General features: G+C 40.0%; 1 protein-coding gene across 11 annotated transcripts in view; it reads right to left on the bottom strand.

Annotated features, from left to right (window-relative positions):
• KCNMA1 (potassium calcium-activated channel subfamily M alpha 1) overlaps positions 1 to 19,883 on the bottom strand; it is an 898,072-nt gene that overhangs the window by 280,157 nt on the left and 598,032 nt on the right. For all 11 annotated transcript variants that reach the window (XM_065407332.1, XM_065407334.1, XM_065407336.1 and 8 more), the window contains 2 exons: positions 17,405 to 17,498; positions 13,795 to 13,906 (listed from right to left, as the gene is read on the bottom strand). In XM_065407332.1, coding sequence (XP_065263404.1) covers positions 13,795 to 13,906; positions 17,405 to 17,498 — 206 coding nt within the window. The remainder of the gene's footprint in view (positions 1 to 13,794; positions 13,907 to 17,404; positions 17,499 to 19,883) is intronic.

Raw genomic sequence — 19,883 nt, 5'->3', positions numbered from 1 at the left:
CATCCACAAGGCTTGTTACCCTGTCAAAGAAAGCTATCAGGTTGGTTTGATACGATTTGTTCTTGACACATCTTTGCTTACTGTTACTTATCCCCTTATTATCTTCTAGACGTTTGCAAACTGATTACTTCATTATTTGCTCCATTATCTTTCTGGGTACAGAAGTTAAGCTGACTGATCTGTAATTCCCCTGGTTGCCCTTATTTCCCTTTTTATAGATTGGCACTATATTTGCCCTTTTCCAGTCTTCCATGACTTTTCAAAGATAATCGCTAATGGCTCAGATATCTCCTCAGTCAGCTCCTTGAGTATTCTAAGACGCATTTCATCAGGCCCTGGTGACTTGAAGACATCTAACATGTCTAAGTAATTTTTAACTTGTTCTTTCCCTATTTTAGCCTCTGATCCTACCTCATTTTCACTGGCATTCACTAGGTTAGACATCCAATCACCACCAACTTTCTTGGTGAAAACCGAAACAAAGAAGTCATTAAGCACCTTTGCCATTTCCACATTTTCTGTTATCGTTTTTCCCCTCTCATTGAGTAACACACCTTACCCTGTCCTTGGTCTTCCTCTTGCTGCTAATGTATTTGTAGAATGTTTTCTTGCTACCCTTTATGTCTCTAGCTAGTTTGATCTTGTTTTGTGCTGTGACCTTTCTAATTATGTCCCTACATACCTGTGTTATTTGTTTATATTCATCCTTTGTAATTTGACCTAGTTTCCACTTTTTGTAGGAATCTTTTTTGAGTTTCAGAGTATTGAAGATCTCCTGGTTAAGCCAGGGTGGTCTCTTGCCATACTTCCTATCTTTCCAGTTCCACATTTTTCTTGTTGACCAAGAATGATTTTAACACAGTCCTTGAGTTACATCAGTAGGCCTTTTTGCTTGGACTAATTCAGCCTGTCTCCCTTTTATACCTTTTGCCATCAACATTTGTTATTATAGGTTATGAACCTTCATGTACCTTTTACAGTTGAGCTCACAATTTGGGTAAATTTGAAGGTCCAATTATCACAACATACCCTTTGAGACCCTAACACTTACTGAGGAAACTCTACAGTGTACAAAATTTGAATGTACTTGTCAAGCTCCAGTAGAAAGGCTACCACAACTCATGGTCCCAGAAACTTTATTAACCTTTTAAGAGGAAAAATCAATGCTTATGAGTGGGTATGTATAGGGCAGTGAGCAAGAGTTTCATGTAAACCTGAAAACCTGCTGTTGGGTTTCAAGGGGGAGTGGTGACAAGAGTAAGGCAGAGAGGATTGCAGAGAGCCTCTTTAGGGGCACGGGAAGGAGTGCTCTGGGATGCCAGGAAATAATCTCTTTATTGCAGAGATAGGGAAAGCTGGAAGGAGCCTGTCAGGTGGGGTCACAGAGCCAGGATGAAGAAAAGGAGTCATTGCAGAACCTACTCACTAGGGAGAGAGGGTCATAAAAGTGCTGTTAGATTGCCAGGTGTGCACATGTGAGAAGAGAGGATTACAGGAATTTGTTCTGGAGGCAGGACAGCAGGAAACTGTTGCAGTTGGGAGCTTGTGTCTAGAAAGGGCTGAACTGAGGAAATGCCAAAAGGTCACTGAGAGGGAAGGAGTGACTGGATTCCTATAAGCATCCGAGCTTAGCTAAATACAAGCTCAGAACCATCTGAGGTTTACTTAGCAATCGCCTCTAGGTGCAATCTTACTAAGCCTCCTCTCAGGAATACTGGGATCTACTAAAGCTCTTCTCTAGGCAGTGCCAAGCTCTCTGTGTATGGTTTTATAGCCTTTTAATTCTCACCAGGGATTGCTTTATGATTAATTCATTCTCACAAAAATTCAAAATTATTTCTTTAAATGACTCAGCTGCATGCTGCATCCCTTCTTAATGCCACATAAACCAAACCCCTACAACACAAAGCACTCTTGAGAATTCCATAGGTAACTGCTGCTGAATTAATGAGAGATCCACTTATGTCAGCAAGTGTTTGTTCCAGGGCTTAGAAGTGAGGAGGAGGATCTCTAGGCTGCGAAGTTACACACTGGGAAATATGTAAAGAGCTAAGGTTGATGAGTTCAAATGGCAGCTGAAAGTCATTTCCACGAATAAAAATTATTGAAGCATAAGCTGTCAGATTTTAAGGCCTAAAGACTTCTGTTTTTTGGTTAAAACTGATACTTATTGTTGTGCCTTCAAGGTTAAAAAACAGATAGTGCTGCATCATTGTAAACATCAGCTTATAATTAAAACAATGACAACTTCCTCAGCCTCAACATCAGCTTGGCACTGTCCCTAGTCCTCCTCACACCCACAAGGAGCTGGATGCTACAAACTCAGGCAGCAGAACCTGTAGTTATTGTCCTCACCCCAGTCTCACCCAAATATTGTTCCATCCCTAGTTCCCCTTTAAAAAATGCTTCCTTAGGGTCTTCGTCCTGTGTAGTATACTGGCTTTGGGTTTATGAATGAATTATTATGCACTTGTGTGGCTGATCCACAGGGTAGATAATGGACCTGCTACTACCAGTAGCGGGTCACTAAAGCTACTATAGCTGCTATCCCAGTAGCTGTAGGAGCTCTAGAACCAGGATTCTTGCCCCCAAAACCACTCCTAATAGTGTCTGCAGCACACGTATTTGTTGTCTTCTTCACTCTAAACTGAAAAGAGCCTGGATGTGCATGGTGTGGAAGTGAAGCCATATAAATACATAGCAATCTAGGCTTTTTGAATTTGCTGTTACTGGCAAAAATCAATGCTTCCATTTTTTTTTCTTTTTGGCAAACAATTATGCTGTATCATGAACGTTTAGGAGGAATTCCACATTTTGGCAAATTAAATATGATGTGAGTCATAAATATTTGCAGGTATTTTTAATGAATTTTTAATTCTCTAGACTTCTTTCCTTGTAACCAGAGCCGGCTCTAGGTTTTTTGCCGCCCCAAGCAAAAAAATTTGTGGCTGCCCCCCACCCCAGCCCTGGGCTCTCTCCCCCCCATCAGTACCCTCCCCCACCCGCACCCCCTGCCGCCCCTGCCCTTGGCTCCCCCCCGAAAACGTGACCACCTCATTCACCACAGCAAGCCCCGTTTACACTTTCAGTGGGGATCAAACCGTTTCTCCTATTTTTATTTCACTTTAGTATAAATCCCCCCCCCCATCACCCCATCTTTAGTGCTCCAAATGCACATGGAAGGCATAGGGACTAACCCTCAAACCTTGTACCCAGAAAGGGATGGGGATCTAGTAAAGAGGGTTCAGGCAGAGGAGCGGGTTTGGGGGCTCTACACTGGCAGAGAAGCGGGGTGTGATGTACTCGCGGAGGAGGGTGGAGGAGGAGAGGGGATATCAGGAGGGTTGCGGGAGAAGAGGTGAAGGGGGAGGTGCGGGTGAAGGGAGAGTACAAGGGGAAGGGGTGTGGCGAAGGAGCGATGGGGGGAGGTACAAGTGAAGAGGCTGCGAGAGGCAGGCGCTGACAGCTGCTTCCCCAGCCCCGTGCAGGCAGAGCTGAGAGGACGGACACTGACCCCCAGGTGCCCAAGCCGCGGGGGGTCTCCTGGGGGGGGGCAGTATCCCCCGCTGCCCTGCTCGGAGCCGGGCTCTGCCTCTCCCCACCCCTGGCGCTGTGGGGGCCTGGGGTAAGCAGCGCAGGGCTGAGGTGGGGGAGGTGCGTAGCGGGCTGGGTCCGGGGGCAGCTCCCTGGCAGCTCGGGCTGCCCAGCCACTCGCCCCATCAGCGCGCGAGCCGGGATCTGCGCCCTCTGCCCAGCCCGGCGGTGCCCTGCCCAGCCCACTCGGGCGGGGAAACGCCATGCCACCCTGGGGAGACTCAGAGCAGCAGTGGTGGTGGCAGCAGGTCCCCTCCTCCCTCCCTGCATCCCGGGCCCCACTTCCCTCCCTCCCCGGTTCCTCACACACTCCGGGAGCCCCTCTCGCCACCGCAGCCCGGGCTCGGCTCCAGGGGATGATGCTCTGGCTCCTCAGCGGCAGAGCTCTGGCCTGGGCCGGCTCCCGGCTTTTTGCCGTCCCAAGCAAAAAAAAAAAAAAAAAAAAAGTGTGTGTGTGTGGGGGGGGGGGAGGGGGCAGAGTGCCGCCCCTTGGAAAGTGCTGCCCCAAGCACATTTGGAGCGCTTTGCCTAGAGCCGGCCCTGCTTGTAACTATTCTGAAATAAATCATTCCCATGCTCAGTTGTTATGGCAAGAGCCAGGATAAAGCCATCACTCTTGTGGCTAAATACACGCATTTTACATGTTTGAATAAAGATTATTGTGGCAAAATTTTGCATCCAAAACACCCCCAAACCAGATGGAAAAATCTAAGCAAGTATGTTTTGTGTGTACTAGTGTGTGCAAAAAGTTTGATGCTTTTAAGAGCTAAAGCAAACTAGCATGGTAATATTAATGTTTTGCCATTAATACTGTAATAATAATTGAAAACTTCTCTGCAATGAGTTTTAAAGCCTGCAAATACAGCTCTACCTGGAACACACTCGAGTAAGTACATAAAGGCAAAATGCTGCAAGAGACTTACATTGCTACTGCACTGGCAGACAATGTAGCAGAGCAATTGCCTAAGCAGACTTCACATTCCCTTGTATCTACAGTTCAGCAATATGTGGCAGGTCTTCATACAAGCAGGCCCGGCTCCAGGCAACAGTGAAGGAAGCACGTGCTTGGGGCAGCCAATGGAAAGGGGTGGCACATCTGGGTCTTTGGCGGCAATTCAGCAATTCGGCAGTGGGTCCCTCAGTCCCTCTCGGAGCGAAGGACCCACCGCCGAAGAATGAAGCTGCGTGGTAGAGCTGCCACCAAAGTGCCGCCGATCGCGGCTTTATCTTTTTTTTTTTTTTTCCGTTTCGCCGCTTGGGGCGGCAAAAATGCTGGAGCCAACCCTGCATACAAGTCTGTGTGTGGCTAAATATTGGTCAGGTTGGGTAGCAGTAGTGTGTGACCTGTGTTTTTGCACACAGCAGGGCTAATAAGAACCAAAATCCTGTATAAAGAGACAGTAGCAGACTCCCAATAAGTTGGATAAGTGGACATACTACTTGTAGATTCAGCTTCCTAGTCCTGTGATATTCAAGTGCATTTTTCTTGATCAAAGCCAATTTATTTTGGCTTTGCTCTGTTTTCCAGGGTTTGACCCAAGGTCCTTATTAACCTGTGTATCTGTATTAGCCAGCTACATTGTACTGGGTAGATGCTTTGCAGATGTGAGACTACAATGAGAGAGACAGAGACACTCTTGAAAAGAGACAGAAGGCAATATACACTTGTACACTTTTCATCTGAGGATCAGGCCCCAGCTGATGAAGCAGATATTAAAGGCCAGTTTCTTATACTGTTACTTATTTCAAGCAGTACTAGAGAAGTCCTTTTGATTTCATCGGAAATACTCCTGAGTAAGGTACTACTCAATTTGAGTGAAGGTACAGAATCTGGTCCTGCCAATCATATAGCAGGGTAGCATTATTTTAGAAATGCAGAAACTGAGGCATAAGCAATTAAATTACTTGCAAAAATTCTCACAGGGATTCAATTTTAGTACTAGGAAAACAGAACCTAGGAGTCCCTTCTTCGAGTCTCCTGCTGTAACCATTAGAATATGCACCCGAGGGACAGAGACTTGAGAATGAGGAGGAGAAAGATGTTACAAGACAATGCTAATATGCACCAGTATTTACAGGCAGAAAATGTTTTGGTCTTATTATTGTTCTACTTTTGTGAAGAATTTTAAAGTGTTCCTTAAAAGCATTATGACAAATTGTAACACTTGTCTTTTGGGCTTACAAATTTGTAATAATATGCTAACTTATTTCCCTGGAGACATGGGGAAATAACAATACTTACAAGGCTAATAAAGAGCAACTTCATGATTTAAATCCTTCGGTTGCATTTCATATGCCTGCTCCTTTGTTGCATAACAGATTTTGGCACTAAAGTAGAGTTAATTATTGATGCTTCAGTTCCAGCTCATATCTGGACAATTATTCTATTCAAACACCTCTTTCACTTAATTTTATGTTAGATGGCAAAAATCAGTTCAAACTTTAATTATGTCAAAATATCTTCCATCTTAAAACCACACACTATGTAAAGATATCCAAGACATAAAAAGAAACAGACATGAAAGATGCTGTTGAACTACTTTGCAATACATACTGCCTGCTTCATTTCCTCAAGTCTCCTCTTTCCAATCACTTTTTGACCATCACAATATATTATTTTAATATAATTTGCATATTTAGATATATAATTGCAATTTCAATTTTACAAATTCAGTTAGTGCCTTGTTAGATTTTTTTCTTATTGCACATGTAAGAATTTGGGCATTAGTACATTTTTAAGTAGAGCATTTGTTCTTTTATGACAAGTTGAAGTGGTAGAGAACTGAAAGCATCTGTATTTTTAATTCCTACAATTTTTAATTTGTAGCTGTGTTGTCTAGTCACATCCACATATTTTCTAAAGGAACAGAATTATCTCTTTCTATTGAAAAAATGAGGAAAGCTGAAAAGTATGGTCTGCAATATAATATGGAGATATTACTCCTTTCAATGACATATTATTTCCAAGTAGCAGCATATGGAGGGTATTCAGAAAGACTTTCAATAAAAGTCTCAGTAGCAATTTGAAACTGTCTGAGGTACACAAACAGCTGTGCCTATATAAGAGAGAAAGGTATAGTACATAGATATGATGTATGGTCCTTCAAGGCTAATACATGGGACTTCCCTTAAGGAAATTAAATTTGAGAGTCTAAATATCTTGGCAGTATGCTTTTAAAAATAAAAACAAATAAACTGGATACATTACAACTGCTCTCTAGAGTTACTTGTTACAAATGTTGTAGAATCTATTTGGAAAACATGAACCAATGATTTTCAGAAGTGTTTTCAATCCTCCTCTTGGTCACTAGATGGCAGAAATGCACAATACTTAACCAACAAAAGCACTAAAAAATGAGAGCAAATTTATGATGAAAAGAAAGTGAGTTTTTGTAAAGCTACAGAAACAGGAGCTGGAGGAAACTGATTATTAGGTCAGCGGATCAAAAATAAACATTTTGGAGCTCATAGTTCTTCACCTATTATCACAGCAATTGTATTTAGCACTAATATTTCAGGTGCTGTCACAGTCCCATCTAAAACAATATTTTCTGAGATTTATAAAAATGTGCTCAGGAAGGAAATATAAAACATGGGGCTCTTGTTGCTTTGCAAAGTTTACACAGAAACAGACACACATCGAGTTGAGTGAATTTTTTTTTGACTAATAGCTTGTCAAAAAATGCAGTTTCACATCAACTGAAATAATTTGTAAATTTGGGTTGAATTCAGTGAATAGTTTTGGTGAAAAACGATTTTTTTTTTAGGAAAAGTTTTGTTTTGGTATTTTCAAAACTATTGTTTCAAAACATTTCATTTAGAAATTTAGCTAATTAAAAAAAAAGATGATGGTACTATGGTATACACAAAAACTAAACCACTCCCTTCTCCAAAAAAAAAAAAAAACCCAAAACCACCCAGAACAATTATTCTAACTGCTTTTTTTCTCCCCATTGCTAACTCAAAAGCAAGTTAATGTTTGTTTTATTTATTTTAAGTGAAATGTTGCAGGCAGATAAGTCCCTGATGTAAAGTAACTTTTGGTATTTGGGAAAACAAAACAACAGTTATTTCATTTTTCAAAGGTGGCTGTGTATATACAATGTAACCTCTCTTTCAAACCTACCACATCAATGGTCTGAAAAGCAATTCTTCAAGAAGTTATTTTATTTAAAAGTCACCAAGTCACTATCCGTACCATATTGTGCTTACACCTGTTGCAGATCACCCAATACATAGTCATTTGGGGCTAAATGGTGCAATTTACATACGACCTTATGTAGGGAGTGGTGCAAAGCTGTGGCTCCTCCCTCCCCCCCAGCACAATCTCCCCTGGAGTTTTCTAATGCAGGCTACTACCCCCAGTGCTCTGTGGGCTGGTCCAGGGACATGGCAACTTGTTCACTGGAGGAACTGCTTGCAGGAACTGTTATCGTGATCAGCCCTGGCACAGGTGAAAGAGTGGAGGCTTCTTGCATGCCTCTGCTAAATCCCCTGTGCAAAGTCTGATCACAATTTCACCCCTTATTTTACATCTTCCTGTTAAGGCTTGCTTTACACACACTCTTGATCTCTTTCTTGCCACAGTCACAGAAGCGATTTTTTTTGCCAGAAAAAAAGTTTCACAAATCATCTCACTTTTGTGATCACACAAACAGTCAGAGTGATTTATCCAAGGCCTCCTACTGTTTATAAATGGTTCAATGATGCAATCAAGAAGCAAAGGCAAAACCACATGGCTTTTGTGACCACTTAAGTGGCACAAATAGCAAATACTCAAAGCAATAGTTCACAGCCAATAATCTGTGAGCAAGCCACAGGCTGAAATTTGTTTGCATGAAACATATTCCATAATTGCAACTAATGGACAAATTAGTAACAACTGAAGTCTGTTTGTGGATAATTCATAAACAGAAAAAGGGGTAAATCTGCTACTTAAATCGTTCATTGAAAATCGTTTGCCCAGTTCCAGAGACAGATTTTTCCTATTCAGTATGGCAGCAAAAATGCAGTTTTGGGCTACTCAGGCAAATGTTTCCCTTTTTGAAGTAAGGAAGTTACAGTCCCTCCATACGGCTCTGATATACCTGCACACAACTGGCAATGCTCCACTTGAGACATTTTCTTCAGTGGAGTTTTAATTTACAATAGCAGAAAATTTGGCTGTATTGAATTCAGTCAACAGCAGCAAGTGATTGACTAGATTTATTAAAAAAGATGTAAAAACCTAAGAAACTACTGCTAAGGGGGACAATAACAACAATCTATGAATGTCTAAAGGGCATCTAAACACCAAAGAAGGAAAGACAATTCAATGGATGGGCCAAAGGGGTAATGTACATAGCTAGGAATAATTTCATTAAGTTAGGGAAAGGGAAATTTAGGTTGACTAGGAAGAAAAATAATAGAATATATTAAAGTTGTGAAATAGTCTCCAGCACTTGGAACTTTTACTACCGGAAGAGACATTGTAGAAAACACTCCCACATTGGGAGGCAGAAAGAGTGGATGATTTAATGGTCATCTCTAACTTCTATGATTCTAGAATACCAGAGAAGAAATCCAAGCAATAAAATGCTTAGGCTTTATTTAAAATGATGGCAGTCCTAATGGTGTCTCACTGCGGCTGTTCTTCAGACACGGATGCTGCCACAGCCGGTGGCAAGGGGCAGTCTAGATTCCTTTTTATCTGCTTACTCCACCTCTATCAATACTATCCTGTCTAGGCAATTAATTCTGACACAAAGCTTCAACTAGAATCAATACCTTCCTTTTTTTCTAATGTCTATAGTTTTATGATTGAAAGGCAATTTCAGACATTTAACGTGGTTTTGCTATCACAGAGGATAAAGTAACAGTATTAAAATGCTGTGTGGTATATTTGTAAACCACTGCTGAACAGATTACTGGAAGATATTCATTTTTTACAATGTTATTTAATTCAGCATATTGCAAGCCCATCCAAAGCAATGAGGATTTCAGGGTTGAAAATTTAGCTGTGTTGGCTAAAGCACAACTCGTGTGTGTTACAAAATGAGAGTAAATTATTACAGAAGACTCAGCCTCTAAGACTGATGTCACTGTTTTCACAGAACAATTTCATTCTTAACCTAGCTTCACTACAATGCACTGTAGTCATTTGGTTGAAATAATCTGTAAAATGACTTTTTAAACCCGAAACTCTGTTCTTTTTGTTGGCATTGTTTCCTTGGGAAAACTCTCCTCTCCACAGAAGTGTGTGCTTAGACTGGAGAATTTCCCTTTTATTACCATCATCAATTTTTTTGTATACTGTTATGCTAGAAATATTGAGGATTTTATGAAGCATGACCTCAGTTCACATGAATGTGCTAGCACATGAATGACTGCTTCTAAAACTGTGGATAAAAGAAATGGCAAGGGAGTCTCTTTTCCAAGGTGAAAACTAGAAGTGAACCTCCCTAAAGAAAACACAGGAATATTTGTGATCTTATTTGTGAATATTTGTGATCTTATTGTCTTTAAATCAACCCCTAGTGAAAACTGGTACAACTCCACTGACTGACAAAATAAACCCAACCTATACAGTGTTCAAATTGATTGGCTCCAGATATACTAACACTTTTTCTTAGCTGTTTCACCTTACTCCAACTTTCCTTTCAAAAATAACAACCAGGAAATGAAATGCAAACAAACTAGCATGAAAGACAGACAGAAAGAGAACTAGAGTGAGAAGGAATCCATGATGATGTGGTGAGGATAAAGGTTTTATTGACACACATTTGGGACAGCAGTGCTCACAAATGACTTTGCATGAGTCATGCAGTTCATCCCAAATGAGTGTTGATAAATCTTTTGTGCACTACCCCACACCAGCAAGTATTTTCCATAGACGATGCCACATCCATAGTAAAAGTATTTTAGAAATGTTTTCCAGAGATTTTTTTTTTTAAAGTAAATCCTTTATTGATGCTGCTTCTCCATTAATGTGGCATTTCTAGACCACTGGAGGGAAGGAAAGAAACTAAACTGGCTTCCCACTATAACTGAACAATAAGCTACTGATCATTAAGATCATGTGAGTCCCTTTTTTATCTTGATGACTGTGGCAATGCATGATGTAAGGGGCTATATTTCAGTTTTTGCAATGAATGTTTAGTTCTCCGGAGACAGAGTTTAATCCAGGGTTAAGAGGGGTTTGGTTTCTATAGTTTTGTTTTAATTGGATTATACTGTCCGTCTGTCTATTTCCCTTTGCCTCATTCACAGACACTTAGACATCTATTAACCTGTTTAACCAGTTGGGCCAGTTCTTGTGATATTAAGGAGATGGCACCATAAATTTGCAGGAAGACACATCTGATCCCTCCAGTATCTTTACCTTAGGTGAACTCACCTTAGCTGAATGACATGAAAGTGCAGTGAAATCCACTGGAAATACCTGATGTATTAATAATTAAACAGACCACATTAATCTCCCCTACTGTATACCTCCTATACATAAGGGATTCCTGTTAATCTGTATATGAAAATCCTACAGCCCATGGAAACATCACTCTGAGGAAAAACACATGTTTGGATTGTTCGGATAAACATCAGGGTGTGATAAAATGCTGAATGTCATTCCATTTGTATTACGTGAATTAACTTTTAAATAATACAGATGTTCTCACTGAGTTTATCTGCTAACCAGGTAATTAAGATCCTCAGCTGTGCCAGAGGTCCACTCAGTACAGCTGGAGTAGAATGAAGAAGGGCAAAGATGGCTCGAAGCCATCCTTTGTGCATTCAAACCTGAAGGAAGCCAGGGATCAGTTCAGGAAACACCGGTGTACAGTGCATTCTGGATACTTCCCCTTCTACCACATCCTACCCTTTATACCTATGGCTTGGGAATTCTCCTGTGCTGGGGGAATACTTCCACTGCCTGCTTATGTCAGCATCACAGTCCCTTTACACTGCCAAGGAGTTGCAAAGGGCTATTGGAATAGTGCTTTATTGTGGCAAAGGGAAAAAAAAATGTTTATACCATAATTGGGTTCCTTAGGCAGAACCAACTATCTAAAGGATGGAAGGTAACAAAAATTCATCATTAACACATATTACTGGATTTGCACATTATTCGTTTATCACAGCATCTAGGAACAACATTTAAGGAGCTGAGGTTATGGCCGTAAATGATAGCTCTGGCAGGAAACTTTGATGAATCACAGTGAATTCTTTCACTAAGGACCCTTCTGCTCTAATTTAAAAAAAAAAAAAAAAAAAAGACACAAGGAGACAGGGTGAAGGAATGTGTGTTACAAAATGACGCACATTATACACAAACCCTAGGCTGACTTCACAGACAAGTTCTGTCACTCAACGGGGAAGGAGAGCCTTCAAAAAGCTGTAGCCAGGCAACAGGCAAAAATGAGACTACAAACAACAATCAGGGGGAGAACGCTTTTGCCTGGATCAGGGACGATTCTCCCTACCTAATGGGAAGGAGTCATGTACAGTATTTAACTTACTTTTCCTGTAAAATGACATCTGCTGTAGCAAAACTAGTTTATAAAAACTGTAGAAAGTGTATGAGCTCTCTAATATTACTATTTATTATTTAGACTGTGGTACCACCCCAAGTAAATCAAGCTGTCCTTGCCCCCAAGAACATATAGTTCAAACAATCATCCCTTTGTAGTGGGGGGCATTGGCTCAACATTCACTTTACATCCCCCCTCAGTACCTGGCTAACCCTGGGGAAGCTAATGATACAACCTACCAGACCAAATTCAATGAATTCACTGAATCCTGGTCATTTTCCAGCCATCACCCCTGATGTGGTGCCATCCCCAGGCTTTCTAGTCATTGGTCCGGCTTTAAGAGTTCTCCAACTCAACGTTGGCATCCAAGCACAACATAATCAGCTAAATCACTCATCATCACAGCGTTGACATTGTCTATTTACAAAAGACCACACATATATATAAAGATGCCATCAATGAATTTGATCTGCTGTGTCACACTGCACATGCTAAACATGTTCGAGCAACATATATTCTCAGACATCTCTGATGCTGCCCCACTGTCATTGACCAACTACTGTGATGTCATTCAGGTTGCTGGCTTCCAGGTTGCAAATGTCTATAAACCACCAAGTGCGAACTGGGAACAGCCAGTCTTACTCACTCTCACTCACCCAGCTGTTTATGTGGATGAATTCAACAGCCAACACACTCACTGGGGTTACTCAGAGCCAGATGCAGATGACGAACAACTGGTGGAGTGGGCCTCAAACAACTACCTTGTTCTCATCCATGACCCAAAACAATGGGGTATATTTCACTCAGCTTCTCTATAACCACATGCACTCCTGATGCATGTGGTTTATCACAGAGCAAAGTGGGAATTATGTGTGTGGGGGGGTCCCTTTGTTAAAAGTAATGGTAACCATAACTGCATTAACTTCACTGGGAGCTTTGCCTGAATAAGTACTTCAGGATTTGAACTAAAGGGGAAACCTGTATTTTGTATTAAGGATAGAAGAGCTTCCAAATAGTATGTTGGCACACATTAATTCCATTAATATTTCTCTCTCTCCATCTCTGCTTTTTTCCACATTCTCTCTCTGTATTTCTTTTTAACCCTAACTTCTCAGCTTCATTTTGTGCCCTCTGTTTTCACTCAACACCTTATTATTCTCTCCACACCCTCAACCCCCAACGGTCTTTCCTAAGCAAAAGGTGAGACCAATAACATTGGAATCTTTCCCATTGTTCAACTGAGTTGGGCCAGATCAGTTCAAGTTTTAACTGTTTTTTATTTCATTGTTGTATAGGTCCATGATTATTCATGGCAATGAAGATCTATAAATGAATGCTTTGGATTATCTGCCCAGGTTGGGAGCAGTGACAATTAAATCAAACTTACCTTTTAAAAAAGCAGCCTAATTTCAGACGCTTCTCCTTTCAAGTTGGTGTTCACTGCCATGCAAAAGTCACACCGTACCTCTCGCAACCTCTCTTAGAGAATTGCACTTATGTATCAAGAGCAAAATGGACATGGTAAATGTCTCATGCAATATAACCCACCTGTCAGCTGAAATGGACAGCTCACAAAGACAACATCTGTTACATTCCTTCACTTACGTGGGGTGCAGGACGAAGAACTGCTCTGTCAAACTGGGCCTGGTGTGTGTGTTTTGATATCAGCGATTAAAATGAAAAGCAATTTACTTACCAAGCCAACTTCTGTTTAAATACACTGACACAAACACTGGAGGGACTGTGAAGAAATCTACTACCGAGTTAACTTCCAGCCAAAACCACAGCTTGTCATTGGCTGCAATGAACTAGAAAAAGAAAAGGGGAAAGAATCAATTTATAAGCATGTCGATACATCTGTGTGCAATATTCTCCTTTCTGAAGATTAAGTTCCAGTTTTACTTTAGGAGTTAGTGGAGCAATATTTGGTGTCCTCAGATCAATCATAACTAGACAGTGGTTTTATCTGGAGGATAAAACTATTACCTGACAACATTACTTGGCAACACTAAATTAACAATGGGAGGGCCATATATCAAGTAGAGAAATGAAGAACATTTATGCATTGAGTTCTCAGACTTGTTGCAAGGAGACAGATTCAACAAATCATTCTTTTAGCATTTAGCAAGACTATTTCAGGTAATCTTTTTTTATAAAATGTCACTGGGGGGTGGGGGGAGAGAATCAGATTTCCACCATCACCTACACTCAAGTATTCTGAGTATTTGACAGCTGGCACACCCATGTGTTTGGTACCCAATTTTTCCTGGCATTTTTATTATCTCAGCGGAATCATATGTGTTATGTGGGCTATTTTAATGTTCCCTTTTAGGAACTGCCATGCAAAAATTGGTTTAAGGGTAGACACCAAGCTCAGATGTACATCAAAGACATTCTTTCATTTAGTTAGAGAAATCAGGAATCTACCCCAGCTAGCTCTTGAACGCTGGACTATCAGTTACAAAAGCAGTACCTTTAATACTTCAGCTAAAAGCAGTGTCCACCAACCATCACTGATATTACACCTTACCATATAATTATTTCTTAAGCCCATGACTACTACCTGCCAGGACCACTTCAGAACTTTGTTTTACATAAAGTAATACATGCTGTGTACTAACTGCATTATAACTCCAGAGAGATTATTAGAAAAGGGCAAGTAGTAATAACAATATGATTAAGGTCCCACCCATAAAAAAGGCCCCTCATGTTTATAACATGAAAAATATTTCTATACTCATGAACTCACATTAAAATAATTAAACAGACACCTGATTACTCAATTAACATCAAAGGTCTGGCATGAAAATATAACAAGGAGATACTGAGTTTAGGCTAAAACTCAACATAACTCTGTTGGGCAGGGGTGTCCCAGACACAGGGAGATTTTAGGAAGATATACACAGAAATATTTAGGCACAACGGAGTTGGTTCTTCTCAGAATTTTAGCCTCCCATAACTCAGAAATCCCTTGCTTTCAGAAATCAAGTCAAACTGTAAATGAGACTTCATTCAAATTCAGCTTGCTGTTTGCAAAAGTCCCTGGTTTTACTATAATGGTATTGAATACAAATGCTGTAAAAGTATGGTGAAGGTAATTCATTTAAATAATTAATAACTCTCAAACAAATTCCATAAATGCAGCAGGATAAACTCCTAGGGGTAATCCTTATCATGCTTCAAGTGTTTGCATGCCATCAGTGAGGTACTTGGCAATATTTTGTGCCTCCCAAAGCCGTGATTAGCTCTTGAAAACCATAGCTCTATCATGCCTTATTGCCTGACTATCTGGTAATTCATTTAATTTGTGTTTTGTCTTCATTAGTAGTTTGAGAGCTATTTCTCTGTTGCAGCAAACTTGGATGCCAGCTGACTAAGAATTTACATAGGATGCATGCATGTGGTTGGACACACATCTTCTAGAGCTGTAGATATAGGAATATTTATATGATTGTGATTTGCATTTCATTATTTCAGGGGAAAGAGATGGAGAAGGGTACAGTTAAATAATGTTTCTTCAAATAACTTAACTTGCCAGTAAGTCTTCACAAAAGCACTTTAGTCTGTCAGACTATACTGAAAGAACTTCAGGTAGGAAATAATTGTTATATATCTAGCAAATTCACTACTGAGCCAATTCTGCCACCTTACTCAAGTTGAGTAAAAACGTATTCCATACTCAGTGTAAATCAGCATGGGTAATACATGCATAAATGATTCTCTGTGTGCAAAATGTGTCACAGACCTAAAAAGAGATTAGGACACCTCTGAATTTGTAGTTGCTGGCAAATTACAGGTACTGTGTATTGAATCTGTTCTGACAAGGAGTCAGAATATCTCGATGGAATAGTGGTCACCTTTAAAAACCTAAAATAACCATATCTTAGTATTTGGATCCAGAGTAGCAGCCGTGTTAGTCTGTATCCGCAAAAATAACAGGAGTACTTGTGGCACCTTAGAGACTAACAAATTTATTAGAGCATAAGCTTTCGTGGGCTACAACCCACTTCTTCGGATGCATAGATATGCATCCGAAGAAGTGGGTTGTAGCCCACGAAAGCTTATGCTCTAATAAATTTGTTAGTCTCTAAGGTGCCACAAGTACTCCTGTTATTTCTTTTAGTATTTGGAATACATTCTATTATGTATTTGTGATACAGAATATGGGAAGTATAGATAATACTGCAAATACTGAGATGATCTAATCTATTTATCAAAGGGCTAATGATTGTATCTAGCCCGGGTCAAACTGATCAGATAAAATAACAACCAACCCAGACCTTTTGTTCAAATCACAAACCACATTTTTTACTGGTTCCTAAAATGTTGGTAAACTTTTTCTTAACTTTTTATTCTCAAACAGTGCTGCACTTCCAGGTTCTGAGAAGAAACAAAAGCAGAAGTGCCAAAATACCAAAACACTGTGTGAACCACAAACAGGATATAGAGGAAAGCTCATCACAGCACGTTTAAAAGATTTCCAGCCATTTTGCAGACCTTCTAACCTTTTCAGGTTCTCCCATCAGCATTAGTGGCCATGTGGTCCTTGAAAACTTCCACTGCTCCTGCTCTCCCAGCTAGCAACAGTAACGTTAATTTCTAGTGCATAGCCCATTCCCCTCAATTTAGCCAAAAAACCCAGCATGCATTATGGGTACAATTGACCCAAATATTTATTTAAATGACTAGTGATTTTAGGTACTTTGATTTTTGGATGCCGAACCTGATTCCCATTAAAGAGACCTGGTTTGAAGAAAGTGGGGAGAAGAGACCAATGATACATTTTCAAAATAAAATTTTCTCTAAGAACTGAGCACTTCAGACTGGTGCTAGCTTGACAGCCTTGCAGACACAGGATGCAGCAGTGAACTTCCCCATGCTACCTCACTGACCTGAAACTTGAACTGGAGCAAACACATTGAGGAGCAAAAGGGTAGTTCAATCAGCCTGAGATTGCCAAGGGTGGGTGTTTAATGCCAGTTATTGTGGCAGTTTTTGTGATGTAGACATCAGTCCATTGCGAATTGGACTGAGACCAAATTCCACACAGGCCACTGAGCAGTATCAGATGATGGTAGATTGGCAATAGTCTAGGTTGTCAATTGCAATCCCCTTACCCAGTCCCCTCACCACTGTTACTTAGAGGCTCTCAGCCCTCAGCCAAAATCTTTACTTACAGGTCTCAGAAACCACGTTAATTTCTTGCATCAATGGCAAATGAACAGTGAGGCAGCTGTCAAATAATCTCTGAGTACAATCATTGCATTCCCTCCCCTGAACCACACGACATAATTCAAGGTACTTACACGCAAGCCGAAGTAGAGTAGGAAGAACACGTTAAAAGCCATGTCTATCTGTAACGTGAAATCTTTGTAGAAATTCTGGCAGGATTCTATTGGGCTATTTGAAAGAAAAAGAAATCGAATAAACTGGTGGCATCAGAGTGCATGGAAAATGTCAAAAAATACTTTTTTTTTTCTTTTCCCCCCACTTTGTTTTGATAAAGGCCTGAATTTAGGAGCTACCATTTTGTTTTTCCACCCCCCGCAAAGTACAAGCAGGCATTTCCAAAAAGAACATTTAATTCATTCAGTTAGTCACTCATTCATTCATTCCCAGTGTTCACATGTTCAGGTAACTATCTGAAAAGAAACATGCAGACATCTTAAGGAAAGACAAGCAGGAGAATACCTTCGGATCCCCTAACTCCACATTAACCCTTAAAGAACTGACTTTTTATTGGATACACAACTACAAAGTTTAGGAACTAAATCTAACAGGCACACAATTACACTGAAACATTAAACATTTTAAATTAATGTCATAATGTAAAACCTTAAAAACTGTAGTTGCTTATGAATACATCACCCATTAGCAACCTGGGGGAGTTTGTATTGATAGGATTCCTTGTTTTCATAAAGAGATTTTTTTTTACATGTCTAGATACATACTTTATGTACAGTACTATGACCTGAGTAGGAAAGCAGTATAGCCCACAAGTAAAAATTAAACAACAAAATTGTGGAATTTGAAGCAGTACTCTAAGGGTTAATTTTTGCATGCAGGTTAATTAATTACCTTTGTGTGTGCAAGCAGACATTGCACATTCTAGCATATTATATTAAGAGTAAGGTAGGTCCAACTCCAAAGCATACTCTATACAAACTGGTACTTTATGGCATACTTAGATCTACAGGCTCGGAGAGCTAAGGAAGACCTTTTCTATGAATATAATTAGTGATTTATTTTTGAAATTCCTAGATCAGATTAGGGAAGCCACAGAAAGGTCTTCAAGTTGCAGACCAAGGTAAACAGCATGTCCCAATATATATAGCAAATGATCATTTAATCATCATAGTTATATAAAGAGGAAGGGGAAAATATACTTCTAGCTGGAAAGTTCTTGATCATTTAGAACCATGGAAAATACACTTTTAAGATAGAGATGCAGAATTTTCTTGGCTTCCCCAGTGCAAATAAATCACTGAGTGTAATACCAGTTAGTATAGTTGTACCTCTGCAAATATGATGCTGAATTGCTCAACAAGCAAGGTTCTATGCCTTAATGAATGTCAGTAACCTAATTTAAGGCATAAAAGAAATTAGCTGGGCTACTAGGTCATTTTAACATGCAGTCAAGTTCTCTCCATTTCTTGTATACATTACAGGTCAAACAAGTTAAGTACGGCATGCCTTCTCTTGACTTTAGATGCATAAAAATATGGCAAAAGTCTCCCTGACATACAATAGCCTAGTGTTTTAAGAAACCTCTGTGCTGTAGGAAACTGTATTCAAAATGTTTATAAAGAAATACTGTTTTGCTAAGATGTGAACATTACGAAACATACTACCTATATTATAGCTGAAAAACTGATTTACAAAAGCAGGCAGGCAGAAAGAAACAGCCAAAAATTAACTCATGGTATTGAAATTTGCATCTGACACTACTCATACAGATTTAGCAACAAAAAAGGGGAGGATATAAGCGGAGAACCAGTAAATACACCTTGTGTGAGGGCATTTTTGAGAGCAAAGGATCTTGTTATAACAGGGCAGGATACACATTTGAGTCGATATGTACCATAGCAACAAAAATCAAAGGAAGTACAATAGAAACAGGAAAAACTATGCTGCACCAACACAGGGTCTGAAGACTTCTAGCTCTCAGTTACACCATTGCAAAATCAGCAGTAACTCCACTGAAATCAATGGAATTACACAGGTGTAACACCAGACAAGAATAACCAGGCATATTATCTTCCCTTCCACTGCCATGTAGTGGTCAACATGCTTGCTGTTGGAAGGAGTCAGCCTGGGTTGCAGTTAATGCCTGCATCTGTGTACCACTGTCCTTTCCAGAAATCCATAAGATTTTTACAGGTTAGCTAATGCTGACCATGGCTTCTCGTGTTTCTAAACCGCTTAGCAAAATGAGCCTCCGATCCAGATTCAGGACTCTGGGTTCTATCAAAATATAAATACCACTACTATTACAAGTGTCCCTTATTTCAAGTCCCTCATTTTTAGTCCCCAGATTACTTCCATTGCACACAAATGTGGTGTCCTTTCACTTTTATTGTTGAAAATTATTTGTATCAGAAATGCAGGATCATGGAAAGGAAGGAAAGCTATTTACACCAAAAAGATTAATTCCACGGTAATTTGACTTTCCTGAATGAATGATGTAGGGTTGGGTCTTTGTCATCCATGATGCCTTACCTTTGGCCATGACACTTTGCTATGTTGCTGATGATACCACTCCTAACCGTAACCAATTTCCTTCCC

Source organism: Emys orbicularis, chromosome 7, assembly GCF_028017835.1.
Source record: "Emys orbicularis isolate rEmyOrb1 chromosome 7, rEmyOrb1.hap1, whole genome shotgun sequence".
NCBI lineage: Eukaryota > Metazoa > Chordata > Testudines > Emydidae > Emys > Emys orbicularis.
Note: the sequence above shows the minus strand (reverse complement) of the source record. Positions and strands in the feature narration are given on the sequence as shown.